The sequence below is a fragment of the Oreochromis aureus genome, linkage group 13 (genome assembly GCF_013358895.1).
Source record: "Oreochromis aureus strain Israel breed Guangdong linkage group 13, ZZ_aureus, whole genome shotgun sequence".
Classification (NCBI taxonomy): domain Eukaryota; kingdom Metazoa; phylum Chordata; class Actinopteri; order Cichliformes; family Cichlidae; genus Oreochromis; species Oreochromis aureus.
In genome coordinates this window covers 21,400,066-21,418,811 of record NC_052954.1, presented here as the reverse complement: position 1 = coordinate 21,418,811, position 18,746 = coordinate 21,400,066, and the positions used below count along the sequence as shown (strand labels likewise).

The window sequence follows — 18,746 nt, the reverse complement described above, 5'->3', positions numbered from 1 at the left end:
TTAATTATGTTTTGTAAGGTGACCTTGATTGTCAGCGCCATTGAGTAAAGTTTTTTATTATTACAATCAACTCTGAAACCAGTTTTCATATTTTTCTTTTACATCTTTTACGTCCCTAATTATTTCAGATCATTTATGCTAGCCTGTAGGCCATCATTAATTGAGAATAACATCCTTTGTAAATGTGTCCATCTACAGCAAGGCACATTGTTTCTTACAGGTTTTAATAGGAGGTTCAGTTTGTCACCATAAATGATATTTAAACAACAGAATATAGTAGCTGAAAAAGAGGATGTGGCATGTCTGATTTAATGGGCACTTGAGCAGATCTTTTCTTTAAAAGTTGCTCCTACCACCTCCTACCACACACAAATGGAAAAGTATTCGTTATATCATCCTCACTTCTATAGCAAGACAAAGGTAAATCAGTCATTCATTTAGCTAAGGAATTAGGAAAAACAAGCAGGAGAGCGCTAGTTTGGTTCACTATGCAATATCTGCTTCTTCTTACACTGCAGTGACTTTTAGGTGTAATAACTCACCTCATTGAGGGAGACCATAAAAGTAACGTTGCTTCCAACAGGGGAACTGAGCTCTCCCTGACTGGTGGACAGCTGGAGGCCTCGGGGTGCTCTGGGACGACACGGCTGCCTCCTGGGCGAGTACACATTCCTCCCAGCCTCCTTACAATTATTGGACAAAACCTTCCGATACCTTTTGAGCACACGGTAAGTAAAGAGCATCGTATAACATCACATCACATAACAGAACCCAGCATTAGATACATGTTTTACCAGTCTTCAAAAAAATAAAGACTTAACTGTTAAGTGCCAGTAAATTTTCATACAGCTATTTACAAAAAGAGAAAAAAAATGTTTTTCCCAAAAGATTTTTTTTCTGTGTTCTCCACTATCACATTTATTTTTTATTTATTTCCGCTTGGAAGATGCTCCTCAGTTTTATTTCTGCAATTTAGTGCAGCAAAATAGCACCCAGCAACAACACATACTGTGCATTTGGCAGAATACAGACCTCTATGAGCACACTTAATTTTGTCAGTTTCCTGAATGTAAAAGAGCTTCATAACAAAAACCTGTTTTGAATTATTATACATTATGAATTATTATATATTTTAGAATTGGGAAATAATGCAGATTGGGCCCTCAGAGCCTTATTTCTCAACCAATAGGAAGTAAACTATTATTTTCTGTGTATGTACTACACAACATGACAAACAAGGTGGAATGGGATATTGTTTTGTGATGGACTGAACATTGGGGGCCACTTACCCTGTGCTGTTAAGGAAGCTTTGGCTGGTGCTGCAGCTTTTAGCCGCACCGTTTGGATTAAACCAAAAAGCAGGGGAGCAATTCCCATCTGCCTGGCGCTCCCATCCATAATCACTGCCAAAGCAAAGCAAAACAAAACAAAACAAAAGAAACTTCATGAAATGATAAACACTGCTACTCAGAGTAATCGAGCTATGCAAGCTTTTGTAGTGGGGCAAATGCTTTGCATTTGGAGCTTCATGGCATATTTTAAGACCATAACTAGAGACATGATTGTCAGACATGTGGGATCAAACAGAATTTCAGACAGATGGATAAAAGATATTTAAAATTCATTTAACAATCCATTATTAATTGAATTCTAATAAGTCACTTGACATTATGCAAATCACAGCAGCGCGATGAAAAGTTCTTAACTCCGATCCATATTTTTCAAACTATAATTATATCCGATGAACAGAGTCATATTGGTTATTCTGTAAATATGCAGTGTAAGAGGGATATTAAGCCTTATGAAGTTCTGCAAACTGATACTTTTGTTCTTTTATTACAAATGTCGACAAGCAGCCCTAATTACGCACAACTGAATTAGATGTTCAAAGAAGAGAGGGTGTTTGGTAAACATGTGATGAAAGAAATTAAGCGTCACTGGGGATAAAAAAGTGAGTTACAATATATTCCCTGCTAGGAACACTGTAGAGAATATAAGTCATTACCATTCAAAATCATAAGCTGTGCAGGGGCATGGCTCTGAGGAATAGATCCTGGAATAGTCTTGGGCCAGCATGCAACGGTTGCCTGGCCTGCGCTTCATATAGATCTGCTTCTCACCCATCACACAGAGCTCTCCCTATATCACAAAGAAGGAAAGAAAAAAAGCTTGTCTCCTTTTTCACAAGTCTGAAAGAAACGAATGTGCAAACACATGATCGAATCATTAATAAATCAGATGTGATTAATAATCCTGTTACCTTGTTGTGCAGGTACCATGTCTGATAATCTCCATCCATGCATCTCCTGCTAAAGAGGCCTTTGTAGTCAATCTTAATCAGCTGCCACTCTGACCGATGGCTGAAGTGCCCAAAGAAACTGAACGATGATGTATAAGAAAAGCAAGATTATCTTGAGACATAGACATGCAGTTTTCTGATATCATATTCACCACCTGCAATCTGAAGTCTGTCATTAATGTTGACAGGCAACATAAAATTCCTCTTGATTAGAAGTCTAAGTCAATCTGTTGAACCTTTCCTTGTTTAAATCAACACAAGAGCTAATTCTTCAGATTTGATATTTGTTCTATTCGTCTTGGACTCAACCCATGTGTCTCCTTACGTGATAATATGATTGTCAGACTCTGGCTCCATTAAAACTCCATCCACATACAGAGGAGCCAAGGAGAAGCTGTGGCGGTCCCATTTCTTTCCTTCATCTAGACTGATCCTGCGTAAAAGAAGACAACAACTGTCACTGGACGAATATCTACCTACCGTTGTTTATCTATCTGTAGTAGATAAAATTATTGTTTTCTCTGTGCGTATAACATTAAACATCACGAGCACACAGGTTACAGAAAGAAAAAGCAAGAACAAAGAAATATGATAAAAGATTTGAGTTCATTTAGCTTTTGCCGCGGGTGAAAAATGAAGCACCTTGAATTCTCTTCAATGTGAAAAATTATCTTGACAACAGACTGAACAATAGAACAAATGTTCCTTGGCCCAGGTAGATTTTTGAAGGTGACAACAGAAAAGAGAGATATGACTCAGGTTGTAACATTAGAAATAGATTTGGGGGGTTTCAAATCACCTCTCTCGGAGCTTAATCACATTTGACAGGGCTGTAGTGTGCAGGGACATCAAAGTAGATAGTGTTACAGAGCTCCCACAATATGAGGGACTTATGAGGGCATTCTGAGTCTCATATTTCCACCCTGCTCTACTCCTCATTTACATAAAAGCACTCAAACCATCATATCCAACCACGAGTACAAAGCTGTAACAGACTCTCTTCCGCTGGAAATGACTCTGACAGTTCTGAAGCTGCAGCACCGATACAATAATCATGCAAACTTGGCCCATCAGCATTTTAAAACATTAAATATAATCATATGCTGCAACCCCCCCCCCCCCCAAACAAAATTGCACTCGTGTAATTTCCCACTACAACCCCAACACCTACAGTTTCTACCTACAGTATTTATGGGGTTAGAGATTACTGAAGCAACTTATACCTACCATAAGTGTCGAATTGGCGCCGCTGCTTGCAATACCGCCAACAAAGCTCCTCCATTGTCAAGAAACCAAACGTTGTACTCTTCATCAAAAATCTGAATCGGTAAATTTGAAAAAGAGGCACATTTGCTCATTTTATTAGGCAACACCATTCTTTAAGGTAACCATACAAAGCGTGTCATGGATGTCACCTGTCTCCAGCTATTTCCTGCGTCAGATGTTATAAACATCCCAAGGTTGGTGGAGGACAGCTCTGTTCCAATGTTCCCTGAGTCCAAAAACATGCATAATTTCAGTCAGTATTTACATAGCAAAGACTCACTATAGCTCATAACTCACCTATGTGCACAATCAGCTGATAGAAATCACTCAGAAGCTATGTATGTTTTCATTTTCCACTGCAGGTAAATGACAGTTTATGACTTAGCCTGATCTAATCATCTCACCTGAAATATCAGAGTTAGTCTGAGAAGTTTTCATATTTGACTTCGATGACATAAAGAGGGCACTGTGTGATTAATTGTGTGTCAGCTGAACTGCTACAATGTATTTACCTGAAAAACAATGGATAGCTACAGTACTGTGCAAAAGTCTTGAGCCATGGCTCATTTCTTTATATTTGGCTGCAGAGGATACGGGACTGTCTTGCAATTTTTATAGGGGTCTTCAGCGATAGTTCTCCAGGCTTTCTGAAGGTCTTTCATAGATTTCCTTTGGACATTGGCTGTGATCGCTCTCCTTTTCAGTCCAGTTCTTGTGCCTGACCATTTTCAGCAATAAAACAGACACCTTCCCCAAAACATGAACCAGTGTCATGTCTCCACATCAGTGGAGGCAAGGAACCAATTTTAAATTAATATCCTTAGCAATTTTGTCACAATTACATGCAATTTATTCTGAGTTCTTTAGTTGAATCTACAAAAAATGTCAAAGATAACACATTTTGACAGGTATAAAGTAGTAAATGAAAAAGGGAGAAAAGCCTGAGGTTTGTCAAATTACACAAGAACTGAATGGGTCTGGAGTGATAAACCAGTGAAATTGAGTGATATGAAGTTTTTATTTCAAATTCTCAATATTATCATCATGTATGGAGGAGGTCAGGAGAGCGGTACTACACTGAATGTCTTATACATATCTGTAAAACATGGTGGAGCCTCTGTAATGGTTTAGTGCAGCATTGAGGATCTTCTCAAAATTGATGAAATTTTGAGAAGAAAAGTACACATTTCAATTCACCATGCAACACCATCCAGAAAGTGTCTGGAAAACAACGGCTTCATTTTTCAGCATGACAGCGATCCCAAACACACTGTCAATACATAAAAAGCATACCTGGGTAAGAAAACAGACCGTGGAATACCATCAACCATGGATTGGCCTCCCTAAGTCCCAGACCTCAACATTAGTGAAGCCATGTGGGATCATCTTGACAGAGAATGGAACAAAAGGCATCCAACATCCAAAGAAGAAACCTGGAGAAGTATTCCTCTATACTACTTAAGGAAATGATAAGGAAGCTTGCCTAAGAGAGCTCAGACTTTGTTGAAGATCAAATCAAATACTGACTTTCAAGCTCGAACGAACTGTACAAACTCTGTGCTTCTATATTTAATTTCCATATAAATGTGCACATGTTTCAGTTCTCCAGTGCACCTATCTCCTATTTTTCTATCAAATTATAAAAAAATTACTCAAGACTTTTGCACAGCACCTTAAATGCATGTCCTAATGTAACTCTACCTGTAGCCACAATGATTCCTGGAACAGACTTTTTGCTGGTGATTGGTCCGGATGTGTAAGGATTCTCTGACATCTCCAGATGAAGATGCAGTGAGCAAAATGGCTGTCAACAAAACGGATTCAAATACAGCACAAGTTGAAACAATATATATCTCAGATCTTAACAGCAGCAATTATAATTAGCTTGGCTTTCAAACTATTCTTCCCGTTGAGCGAAAAGTGCTAACATTTTCAGACACCATTTATAAAACAAAGATACTTTGTTCCTCTCATCTCCTCTGCTAGGAGAAAAAAAAAGAAATGGCTGAGAGGACACAGAGGGCATTTGAATTGTTTCATTCTAAAGCAAACAAGGCATGTAATTAAAATTCCCCAAGATGCACTGATAAAAATGGCAAAATTGATTCAAATCATTTCACTCATCTCCCCGAATAAAGCGTACTGAAAAACATCAATACGGCTTTTCATACAGCTGAGGTTGGAGGAGGGGGTCAGGAAGCAGAAGAGAGCATAGTGGTCATTTATAAGACACACAGAAAAACTATAGCCTGCTATTAATTGAGGAATGTACATGGTTTTAAATGGTCTCTGAAGAACATACTGACTGGATTAGGTGATCATCATACCTGCTGAAAAACAACACAGCCACATAATGTAATTCAGTGCAATCTAACTTTCATTAGTCCTGTTTGACTACAGGTACTAAATTGAAATTTCAGAGGTTAATGGAAAGTCTAGACCCCTAAAATGTAATGCAATGACACTCTGTGACTTAAACTGATAATAAGAATATTCCAACAAAGCATCTTTTCAGTCATTTAGGGGACTAAAAAGACAAGTCGATGCTGAGGCTGGCACCTGGCCTGGTGCAAAAATGGCTTTGTCTCCAAGAACATCCAAAACACAGCTGATGAGGCTGAAACATTTGAGGAATGTTTCATGTCATAGGCTTAATTTTGCATGAATAAGAGCATTCATTCACTCCTGCCCAAAGGCTCAAGCTCACCAGAATGCAGTGAAGGTTATTTCCAGCCACATCAGTGGCAGGAGCTGGCAGCAGGGACCATGTTTGCCCCTTGTTGTATGTGATGAAAGTCTTTATGTAATTATCCACCAGTTTGTTGGCAAGATACATGCCATTTATCCCCTCAACCTAAGAAGGAAAACAACAAAAATGCATTCATTACTGTCTGAGCCCTTTTCACTTCTAGTTTAGGAAATTAATCTATAATTATTGACTCGTCTTTTGAGCATCAGTGGAAGCAGTCTGAAAAATCACGGCACTGTAAAAAAAAACTCTATGAAAGGACATTTTATGTTTTGAAAAATGTTCTTTGAAAGTACAGCATTATGAGCAAAATATGTAAAGTTTTATTGTTAATAATTCAAAACAGCTTTAAATAGTTTACTGTGTAATGATGCACCATATTTTAGTAGCTGTTCAGACAAAATATACTGCCAACAAAATTCTGATTTTTAATTATAAAAATGTATTGTTAGGATGTTAATGGATTAAAACCTACTATATAATGACAGCTTCATAAATTAACAGTTCTCCTACACAGAAACAGGAAAGGGAGTAAGTGGTGGAGTGCCAACATCACTCCATAAACAAGGCTAACTACACACCTTATAAAAGTCCACTAGTAGATTACCCGCAGGTCCTCTGATGGTTCTCAGGTTCTCTAATGAAAGGATAAAGTAGACCCCGGGAGAGTCTGAGATATACAGGCTGTAAGTGTTGTTCTGATTCCACTCTTGGACAGCAGCAAATACCTGCTTCTCATCTGTGCTGATAATATGCATGTCCTGTAGTAGGATGTGTGCGAGAGAAAAATGGACAGATGGAAAGACAGAATGGGGGAGAATGACAGATGCAGGCAAACAAACACAAAATAGTCTCAGAAGAGACGGCATTAAATTTGACATTTCTTCATAAAAGTCGTGTGACCTAACTCTTAAAACAAAAAGCAACAAAGGTGATTTGAAACAATAACAATATCTTTTCTTTTTCTTAAATATCAAACACTTTTAGGATGTAGTTGTTATTTCTGTTGCTCACCTTTGGCAGACAATATTTAGGTAATTTCATCCGCTTGAATGATTCTCTCATGTAGGAGACAAAGTAGCTGGCTCGTCCTGACTTGGTTACCTTTGCAATGAAGGCAGAAAAGCTTTGTCACTCTGTAATCAGATCACATGCACTGTACATACCCCTGTGTCAAGAAGATACATCATATTTGGAAGTTATTTTTTTCACAGTAATACAAAAAGAAAAGAAATTTAGTTCAGTGGAATTTATTTGCACATTCCCATTATAGCCGTTGCTATTGGTATGATTTTCTCCTACATAGAAAAGCCTATGTAGACCATCAGACAAATGAAAACCAAACTGAGATGGGAGGTGTTTACAAGACATACAGTACAGTGAAAAAGGTGCAGAAAGTAAAGTGAAAGTCGTTTTCATCAGTAGCTAAAATGCAGTAAACAAAAAGAAAAAAAATCCTTTTACTGTGGCCATCATTTTCTTTTAAAACAGCACTCTCGCTTGCAAACACTTTTTCAAGGTATTAGATTTTTTCAAAGCATGTTACCGAACATGCCAAACATTGCTCCTATGGATTATCTCGTTGGGGATTATATCTCTTTGTATAATCCTGGACCAAACCATCACCTAGTGGAAATTGTGAAAAAAAATGCAATGGTACACCTACTTGTTTTTTTGCTGTTTTTTCAGTAGGCAAAAAAAGGCACTTGCATGCTAATTGATACAAAAATTACTATCAGGTTGCATACTCCTTTACTGCAGTATTGATATCAATAGTGTCACCTATGCCTCCTTCAGGTGACATAGAGCTTCACACAGCACTGTTGCAGACAGAGAGGCACACAGCCCCTCCCCTCACTAGCAGCTAAACACATGAATAGCAGCACAACAAACTTGACAAAGTATCTGAAAGACTGATGTCCCACTCTTCAGGAGGTCAGTGAAGCTCCTGTTTCAACAGCATGTTAGTATTGAACAGTTATCATAAATTTGAACTTGTTAACACATCTTAACGTTAGCCGTTTAGCTAACAGTAGTTACCCACATTATCAATAAGCTAGCAACTAGCAGCTATGGTTAATAATAAAGCAACGCTAATAACCTTATCCTTAGCAAACCTTGTCGGTCCTGCCTATCTGTAACGGGATAGCAATTATTTGTGCCAAAAAACTTGTGTTTCTGTAAAAGTCCCAGACTGAAGCTGGGAAACCGACAGAAAGAGTAGCAGTTTAGCTCTGATTGACAATGAAAACATGATTCCAAATCACCTGAAAGACAAAATAAACAGGTTTGAAGCTGAATACATCTGCATGAACCACTATCTTTAAAAATCTTTTTATTTAAAAAAAACAAATATGTACAAAATATAAATATATAATAAATAAATTTTTCTGGGTATCGAGTTTGAAATTCAACGTGTCTCTGATTATATGTTTAAGTTTGCCATAATGCTACAAATTGAATTTGGAGTCAATCAAAAGCCTCCTCGACTATACTATATGACACACAGATATCAAACCAATTATAGTACCTAATATTTTGTACAGCAATGCATGAGAGTTGGACAGCACCCCACTCTGTTGTGAAAAGAGGGCATGCAGAGACTTCTATCGAAGGTGGTATATGAACACTGCTTTCCAGGGTGTTGAAAGCAGACAAAAATTAAGCACAACAGAAATTACTGTCATTATCTCAATTAGTCTAAAGCTAAGAGGCACTGAAAATTGTGCTGGCTTTATCTACAGTGTTTCTTGGAGATCTTAATGCACTACCACTTTCCCTTCCACTTACAGGCAGGGCAACACTACTTGATTGCTTATTTTCTAATCAACTAGAAGGATGGTGTTTGTCCCCCAACACACTACATTAGGACTCTAATGGAATAATCTATCGAAAATCAATGAGCTGCATTTTCCCAGGCCACATTTTTGAGGATGTTGCACTTGGCTGTTCCTTCCCTCCCAAGAGACTTTGGAGGTGTTGAAGACTGCTTATTTCGTTGTAGCCCAATCGATAACCTCATTACTCTTTGTCAAGTTAAATCCAACTGCCCCAAGCAATGAAAGTCACAAGAAAGTCATCTGTGCCACCTCCGTGCAGACACTCCCTCTATGTCCAGTTATTTTCACCAGCATCTTCCTCGTGTCTGCCTCTGCCTTGACGGTCAATCTCATCTCAGCTAAATGCAATTTGGGCTTTTTATTGAATCACCATTTCTGAATCACACTGTGATTTTTTTTTCATACAGTTTCATTCTTACACTGTAGCCATTCCAATCAAGTCAGTGGATTAAATGTGTTGAAAGTGAAACTAGGTCACTGCTAGCATTGCTGTTGCAACATCATATCATATCAAAAGATTAAATCTGTGAATAAATAAATCAAAATGAACAGAAAATATTTAGGGGTGTTTATTTAAAATGAAAGGAGCCACAGAAAAGTAGTATAATTTGATTTTTTTTATTTTCCTCAAATTTAGTTAGTACAGTCAAGGATGACCAAAATGCATCAAGCCTGACCAGCAAGAGAAAATTGCATAGCTGTGGATGGAAATCAATGACAGTGGAGGGCATTTGAAAATTAAATTTTCTAATAATGACCCTGACTGTGGCTGTCTAATTGGAGTCAAAGTCAGAGTGAATGATAATAAGGACACCAACCTGTCTATTCACAGTTCCTTTGCCGCACATTTTTCAGGCATGGAGTATGTCTGTGTGGAAACTCAAAGACTGAGCGTGCCTTGACATGAACGAGACAAAACATAATCAAAACACACATCGGGCCAGTGGGGAACAGGTGTGTTGGAGAAAGCTATTACATGGGTTTTGATGGAAAAGGATGAATTGGGTGCACATGAGAGCAAAATAAAAACAAACGACAACGAAAAAAAAAAAAGAAAATCAAAAGATCACATAGACAGCAACCTTTGCATGAAAAGATGCCGACGACTGGCTTCGTTTAATCGAGGAAAGTAATCTGTTACTATGCAAACCTGTGTGAAAACATATTCATCCTGTACAACGAGTGAGTTGGTGTCTACGTGTCCAGGGAAGAGGTACTGTCTGTTGCCTTCTGTGCATCGCTGGGCTCTGCACTTCACATACTGAGCACCTGGAAAGAGACAAAAGGAAATCAATTAGAAGTTGATTACAACCATTTATCTTCAAACAGTACTTTGTATGCAGTGGAGCTGCTATACAGTATGTAAATCCAAAATCCACTCCAAGTTCATTGCTCTGAAACAATTTTCAGCTTGTGTAACAGTCAAACACTGACACTAGTCACCAAATACTTTTTAAATCCAAATTAGATTCAAGACTATTAGAGTCAAAGCTCTGGCAGCGTTACACGACAAAGTAAAGTTCAAGATGTTATTGTGCCAGACAAGGAGAGGTTGTATGGTAATTCTGATACACATTTTCTCACCACAGGAGGAATATGAGCATCATTTCTAATGCAGGAGATTCCTTTAATTGGTTTGACAGAATAGACCACGCTGTTTAGAAAGGGGAAGCTGAGGTTTGTCTATGAAACTCAGGGGGGAGATTAAGGAGAAGAAACATCCATCAGCCCACTAAAATTCTCCGTTTTTGTCAGGAGACACCTATTCTGCTTTACTAGACTTCAGGGACCAATCTGAACAGAAGAACAGGTCTCATCTTGCCCGTGACCTCGCTCTAAATGAGAGACAAGGGGTCCTGTGGGTCTTGCTACTGCAGCAAACTGGAGTGCAGTACTCACGGCCTTTTCCGATGCGCGTCTCAATGTGGACCACATCTGATTCTCTGTCCAGCCCCATTACCGCCCTTGAAAGAAGCAGAGGAGGAGAAAATAGAGAGGAGCGGGAAAAGGTTGGTGGGTAAGAAAAGGAAAAAAAAATATGAAAAGAGGAAGAAGAAGAAGAAAGGGAAGGCTCAGATGAGCACCACAGCTTTAGATGGACGTCGCTATTCTGTGAAACCCATAACAATACGTTTTTATTTCCCGTAGATCAGTCAATGTACGATCTGTGCCACCAGCGGCAATTAATCTCAATTCACCAAGGCATCAACAAAGGAAACGGCAAAAGAAGAGTGGTATGGCATGGGGGGGCTTGACAAAACATCCCCCATTCCCATAAACACATGCCATGGCAAATGTGTGTTTTTACAAAATTGTAGGTGGCTCCAGCCTTATTTTGAAAAATAACTATTTGGCATAATGTGCGTGAAGAAATAGTATTCAAGAGGACAAATAATACATTGTTTCGGGTGCTGCTTCACCCGCTGCGCTCTTCTTATTTATCAAACATCTAACTGTTCATGCATGTGGAGAGGATGTCCTCCAACCAATGTCCTTTCTTTCCCAGCAAAAAACAAAAAACCCACTGGGTTTGACACATACCATGACAAACAGGGATAAACGGCCTCACATCAATATTCACTGCCTTGTGCCCGCACAGTCAAGATTACTAAATGACAGCAACAACAAAAACAGCATGTTATGTTTGTGCTATGGACAAAGAAACATATTCCTTCAGGTCTACGTGACGTGGATGTAATCAGTTTTGAGCTCGACTGCTGTGAGTGAGATCTGCTTTTGACTAGAGGTCACAGACGTGAACACTCTGATGATGCAAATTGCAATCACAGTACAGAAAGAGTTAAAAAGAAAGACGGGAGTCCGCATAATCATACCAGTAGAATCTGCCTGGCATCACGTTGTCATGAACAAGCTGCCATTTCCTCCCAAAGTCCATCGAACTGTACAGCTGCAAGACAAAAACAGGCTGATCTTCATCACGCTTAAAATTTTCAGGAATAAGAAGTTACTGAGCATTGTACATTATTTTATTTCCACTTTAAGGTACAATGTGGATTCACTCAGAAGATACCTTGCTGTCATGACTATAGGCGAGCATCCAGTTCTCCTGCGCGGGATGGAAGAGCAGGCTCAGGATGTTGAAGTTAATGGGATGCTTTTCAAAGCTCGCCCCTTCATCTGAACTGATGAGAACAGCACTCTCTACTTCTGGGTCACTAAGCACCATTATCTAAAGTACAAAGGGACAGATGATGTGTATTTATATACACATACACATACATGTATGTGTATGTGAGAGAGAGAGAGGGAGAGAGAACCATTTAAAAAAATATATTTCAAGCCAGGAAGATGTAATAAGCAACAGGTAAATGCTAACCTTCTGTTTGTTGGTAGGGCAGACGTAGAGGTAACTTAAAACTGTCCTTGAACCCACTTTGTCATTGAGTTTGGTGTAGGTGCTCCCATAATCAGTGGATCTGGACACAAACAAAAAACATTTCATGTCTGATGAAAAAAATCCATTAGAGACAAATTTGAAAGCCCCATAGCAGAGTGTTGGGATGTTTTAGCCCATTAACTGCAAATCACTTATTCTTTAGAAGACTCCAGAGTATACCATACTTTTTTTAGATTGATTTTCTACCATTCGGGCAGCCTTTTGCTTTAAGGGATGAAATTCTACTTGCACAGTCTACATTCATGCTAATGCAGATTTTGTTGCTCCTGTAAAGTGCTGCGTTAAAAAACACTGCTACACTAAAAAATGCCATTCATTGTAGCTCAGATTATAAAAGGACTAAATGTGTAATGTAATCAGAGGGTGGTGTTTGGCTGAAAAGCAGGGCTTTCAAGTAGTAAGTGTAGAGCTAATTTTTACAGAAATATGCTGGATAAAAAGATAAAATTAATCACTTCTAAAAGTAACCCCACGGTGCTTTTAGCAAGTAGTGAGCGGGCGTCTATTTTGTTTGTTTGTCTCTTAGGCTTCAGGCAGCAACGCCAAGTATTTTGAGTGGTAAGTAGCAAAACCCAGCTTTGAAAGCGAGATGCTGAGTCACATACAAATTTGCACGGCAGTGTACATGCATATAAATAAATATAAATAAAAGTTAAAGCTTTGAAGTCAGCTTTAATTTAATTTGCTCTAACTAGCTGTAACATCTGCCTATTATTTTTGAAAATACAATATCAGTATTTATATAAATATTTCCAAAACTTTAATTTGCTCTCCAGACTGTGGAGTCTAAATTGCAGATAACCTGGCAACTCATCACTTTTGTTTCAAGGGGGAAGCTACGTTTTAATTACTCTACAATTGCGCTCACTAGCCACTTCATTAGTTACACCTGTTCAGCTGCTCGTTAAAGCAAATATCTAATCAGCCGATCAAGTCAGTGCATTTAGATGTGCAGAGATGTTCGCGCTGAGCATCAGAATTGGGGAGAAATTTGATTTAAGTAACTTTGAATGGAGTATGGCTGTTGGTGCCAGACGGGCTGGTGTGAATATTTAAAAAATTGAGAGTACTTGGGTATTCCCATGGTATGGTCAGAATTTGGGGTAAACAACATGAAAGCATGGATTCATCCTACCTTGTATCAATGCTTCAAGCTTCTGGTGGTGTAATGGTGTGGGGGATACTTTCTTGGCACACTTTGGGCCCCCTAGTACCAATTGGCAATCATTTAAACACCACAGTCTACCTGAGTATTGTCGCTGACCAGCAGAGTGGCAGAACTCAAATTATTTCAAACTGGTTTCCTGAACATAAAAAAAGAGTTCGCTGTGCTCACATGACTTCCAAAGTCTCCAGATCTTAATCCAGTACAGCACCTTTGGGATGCGGCAGAAATCTGCATCAAATGTGTGATCTTATCATGTCAGTATGGACCAAAATCTCTGAGGAGTGTTTCCAGCAGAATTAAGGCAGAAAAAGTCTGTTTTCTCTTTGGCCCTTTGTTAAGATCAGCTTTTGTTTAAGCATCAAAGCTTACCAAAGGTTTTTAAAAGCATTTAGGACAGGTGAAGAAGAGAGCCAAGTCATTTTTGACGCCTCCCTGGCTAGCAGTTGAAGGATTTGTATGCATGTGATAGAGGATTCTCCTGATTTTCCTTCTTAAATACTGCCAATTTCTTCCCGTATCACAATGTGAAGAAAGAATCTTCCAAAAACTGCCCTGTAACTTTGGAATTTTCACTCCACCTTCAACCCTAAAAGGTCCAAATAGCTCATCCTTAATTATAGCAGCTCTTACCAGTACCCCTTTTCCACCTCCACCTCCGCCCGGTGCACTTTGTCTTTAGCAATCCAGCCACGGACACATCCATCTACTCCAAAAACAGTCACTGTCATTTCATCTTGTTCTTGTTCAGCCAGAACTGGAGGGGTTACCCACATTCTTCTGCATTTAATTTGTGCCATTTTTAACAAAACACTTCATTATTTGTTAGTCATTTAAAGAGGTTTTGCAAACATCTAAAAGTCACCGCATAGTTTTTGATATTTCACTGTTATTTAAGTCTGTTCATGGGCTACCTGAAATAACTAATTTGTCCAGTAATTATGAACACCTTAATAAACAGTGTGAATCAATTTAGCCTGCACCCTCTCATATTACAGAAACAACACCTGAAAATGATAAACAGCAACAAGCTTTTAGGCTTATATGTTTTGGAATTGGAAAGTGTGCATAGAAATTATTATATGATGAATACTAACCTGCCAAGTGATTGTGCATGCAGTGTAGTTATATGAAGAATGATATGTAATTTAGCAACAATCTTGTAGCTTGAGGACTCACATGCACACAAACAAGTATGCAAGAGACAGGATATGTATTATCACTGCTGACAAAATATGCTATTAGTAGGCAATACAAATGCATGCTGCATGAAAGCTGTAATAACAAGAAGGAACAGCTGAAATACAAAAAAGGTGCAGTGAAGGATGACATCAGCTAGTGAAGGTGAAGCTACTGTCGAAGCAAATTAATACATTTGGCTCAATGATTAGTTTGCCAATAAAGTGAAAGCAAGGCTAGTGTATGACATCACACTGCTGATACTATTGATCAGCTACTGGTTCCAATAAAGCCAAATTAAAGAGCAGACAACACCACTATTCACATAGGATTGGTATTGTCAGGGGAGCTTTATGTGATTTAGACATTTACCCAAAACACGGCACGTAAACTGTTGATTTGCTTGAATTTACTAACATGTCTGCTAGCCAGCTACAAAACTAATGTTGCTATAGACTGCCAAATAACTACATTTGAGCTTGCATTTTGTATGAGTGGGTGTCCATGCTGTGTGGCAGAATTGATACCTGAATTTGCATGTAAAACATAAAGAGGCAAAACACAGGTGAATAGAAAAAAGACAGACATTACTGTGACGTGTCCATGCATTAGATTATTATGCCATGGCACTTCTGTGTAAGGTAGATAATTTGCTGTGGACTATTTACATTCAAATTACAGACATCTAAAAAGGATTAAGATGATAGATTACAGGGGGATATTGCTATAGTAAAGAAACACAAGATTGCTATCTAAAGTCACTGCAACACATTTTTTAAAAGCTAGTTGTGCAAATATTTAAAAGACATGTCCCATACCTTATAGGACATTTCTTGAACACAGTTGTTTGGCCTCAGGAATACACATAATATACAGTATTGTGCAAAAGTCTTTAGCACACCCTTATTTCTTAGCCAGACTTTCTTGTATTTGTTAAAGTGCTCTTGAGCAAGAGTTCTCAAAGCTTTCTGAATTTATTTTAAAGTTAATTTAAACTGGACATTTTAACTCATTCTCGTCTGTGTAACTGACAGTTTACAGTGTAGCTTTTGTTTTGTTTTTATTTGTTAAGCCTCTTAATACTGATGTATGAATCATTCAAATAAAAAAAGGTGTTGCATCAGACAGCTTAGCAGAAAAAAGCTGTTTTAAATTGTATCTTTAGGCACTTTGTTACTAGCAGCCTGTTCCATAAACACATGATTTGTTCCCATTTCTTTAGCTGAATCTACAGAAAATGGCAAACATAACACAGTTTGACAGGCGTAAAATAGTATTTTTGCACCAACAAGGTGATTTGCAAAGAGCTATTAGCTGAAAATCTTGACATGCTGTGCAGTGTTTCCTTAAGAAAATTGAGGGAACTGGAGAAATGGAGGACAAAAGAAAAGTGCCAGGTCTACAAAAGCAGAGAAAGAGTATGTAAAAGTCACATCTGCAAAAATCCAACAAAGACCTGACAGAGGACATGAAGATGCATTCTATCTACTGTTTCAAAAATATCATGAGAAATGGTCTCAATTTGAAAATTTTGGTTCAGATCCTTGTCAGTATGCATGGACGAGGACAGGAGAGACAGAGGTACTAATATGAGTGTTTTATAGTGCTCTTTAAATATAGTGAACATAGTTTAGGTCTGCATTTCAGCCAGTGTTTGTTCAAGATCTGTTCAAAATTAATGTTATAATTAACATAGAAAAGATTTTGATCCATCATATATTCCATACAGTATTGCATAAGCATCTGACTGGCAAACAAACACACTGCCAATGCAGTAAAGGCAAACCTGGATAGAAAAACACACACAGTTATGGATTATCCTACCGAGACGCCGGACCTCAACATTGTTCAAGCAGTGTGGGTTAAAGAGCAAACTTCAGGCAACATTCAAAGAAGAGCTTTGAATGACTTTCAGAAAGTCTGGAAAACTATTCCTGAGGAATACTTGAAGAAATGACAAGAAAACTCGCCTAAGGGATTTTTTTTTTGAAAATGTGTGTTGAAGAATGAAGATAGTCATACTGAAATATCAACTTTTACAAACTTTGTAGATTGGTACAAACTCTGTTTCTTCCTAATACTGTATTTCTATATATGCATGTGCACATTTCAATAAACCGCTGAACCTATTTTCCTAGCAAAAGAAATGAGGTGTGACTCAACACTGCTAGCCAAGACTGTACTTTAGTGAATAATATCAAATATTATAAATTTATTTCTCTGAGAAAATTCCACAAGATACATTTAGCTTTTTGGGAATTTTATCAGGAAATTTGTCATCTCTGTAAGATGGTGTATATATCATACCGGGGCTAATTTGAAGACTCGCGCGTTCAAAATCATTAAGGAAAGCTCAGACTTTAAAGCTTTTTGACAACCAACAAGAAAACATGAACATCAAAAGAAGGAATGTGATTTATGAGAGCCAAGTCTGGCAGATTTCTGCAGTGAAAAGTTGGGATAATAATCAGGCAGTTCTCGCAGAAATCTGCAACAGAAATAATTTAACTCTGACAAAGGCATCACGCAGACTAAACATCCATTCCCTGCATGTCAAACAAGTCTCTGCAAGCTGATTTAAACGATACACTGACATGTAATAAAACCAGGTGCGAAATCAATTAATGAAGTCCAGGTATGTAATGGAAAAAGTTCATCAGTAAATATAGAAAATGCTCTTTGTTGTTGAAGGGCTAAATCAGCCAGCATGACTACAGTCCTTGAATACAACATTATTCTGTGTAATGGACACATTGCAAGCTTACAGTATATGAGTAATAACTCTCCTTTCATAGTGTTTGTACATTGAAGGCTGTGAGGAAGGAATTTTGAAGACTTCCTTTCAAGTGCTGTGATGAAATCCCCTTTCATATAGCTTTTAATCTTAAATTAGAGCCAGAATTGCCTTTTATTCTCTGTGCTTTCAACTGATTTAGATATTTAGTTTCATCCTCTTTCATTAGGTTTTCTTTTCAGTAGGGAAAACTTAAAGTGCTCACATTATGCTTTTTGAGTTTCTCCTCTAACCCTTTAGTCTGTTACATGGCATTTTTTTGTAAATGTAAAAGGTTTTCAAAGTAACAGAGGACAAATGTAGTTATTCTCTCCCATGGAAAATAGTGCTTCTGAACGGTTTGAAACACTTGTAGTCCAGGATTTGCTTCTCTTACTTATCTGTGCCACTACATAGCAGACTGTTATACTGCCCACATGGAGGCAAGTTTGGCACACCCTCAACCAAAATGGACAAAACACTCCGAATTATCTGTTGCTGCTGAACACATGCGTACCCAGCAATGCAAGAAATAAAAAGCCACTGGATTACTTTTATTTTGGTGGCAATCTCCCTGCAACAATGAGAAAATCCTTATAAGTTAAGTGCTAGCACTGTGCGCAGCTAGTGTGGTTACCATTATTGTTTTATTCATTTGTTTCTCTGCAAATCTCTTTGCACTTGCATGTTGTACTTTGCTGAATTCCCAATAAAGCTCCACATTTACATATTTTTAGACTACAGAATGCATATAAAACAGTGACACGAACACAGCCAATTTAGACCTATGTACAACCTTACTTTGAAGCTATTTTTTAACCTGCTACTCAGTACATCTAAAAGAATTGTAGCAGCAAGCTACAAACAGCAGTGATGCTGTGTGTTTTTTAAATTTACATGTAAATGTATTGCTTAATATCAGTCAAATAAGGCTTAAGCTAAACCTTTTTGTTAACAGGTGACAGTTTTAATATACCCAGTGTTACCTTGCTTTGGACTAGCTAACTGACCAATCAGACCAATCTTTCCTGAAAGGTAGTTTAAAAGGAACAGGAGC

At 38.1% G+C, this 18,746-nt stretch overlaps 1 protein-coding gene across 1 annotated transcript in view; it reads right to left on the bottom strand.

Annotated features, from left to right (window-relative positions):
• sorcs3b (sortilin related VPS10 domain containing receptor 3b) overlaps nt 1–18,746 on the bottom strand; it is a 53,122-nt gene that overhangs the window by 14,536 nt on the left and 19,840 nt on the right. The window contains exons 3-18 of the mRNA XM_031756847.2: nt 12,492–12,591; nt 12,186–12,344; nt 11,989–12,062; nt 11,054–11,118; nt 10,305–10,423; nt 7,329–7,418; nt 6,896–7,075; nt 6,273–6,419; nt 5,267–5,369; nt 3,715–3,791; nt 3,527–3,618; nt 2,625–2,732; nt 2,261–2,378; nt 2,006–2,139; nt 1,290–1,403; nt 543–714 (exon numbers count right to left, since the gene is read on the bottom strand). Of these exons, the coding sequence (XP_031612707.1) occupies nt 543–714; nt 1,290–1,403; nt 2,006–2,139; nt 2,261–2,378; nt 2,625–2,732; nt 3,527–3,618; nt 3,715–3,791; nt 5,267–5,369; nt 6,273–6,419; nt 6,896–7,075; nt 7,329–7,418; nt 10,305–10,423; nt 11,054–11,118; nt 11,989–12,062; nt 12,186–12,344; nt 12,492–12,591 (1,852 nt within the window). The remainder of the gene's footprint in view (nt 1–542; nt 715–1,289; nt 1,404–2,005; nt 2,140–2,260; nt 2,379–2,624; nt 2,733–3,526; nt 3,619–3,714; nt 3,792–5,266; nt 5,370–6,272; nt 6,420–6,895; nt 7,076–7,328; nt 7,419–10,304; nt 10,424–11,053; nt 11,119–11,988; nt 12,063–12,185; nt 12,345–12,491; nt 12,592–18,746) is intronic.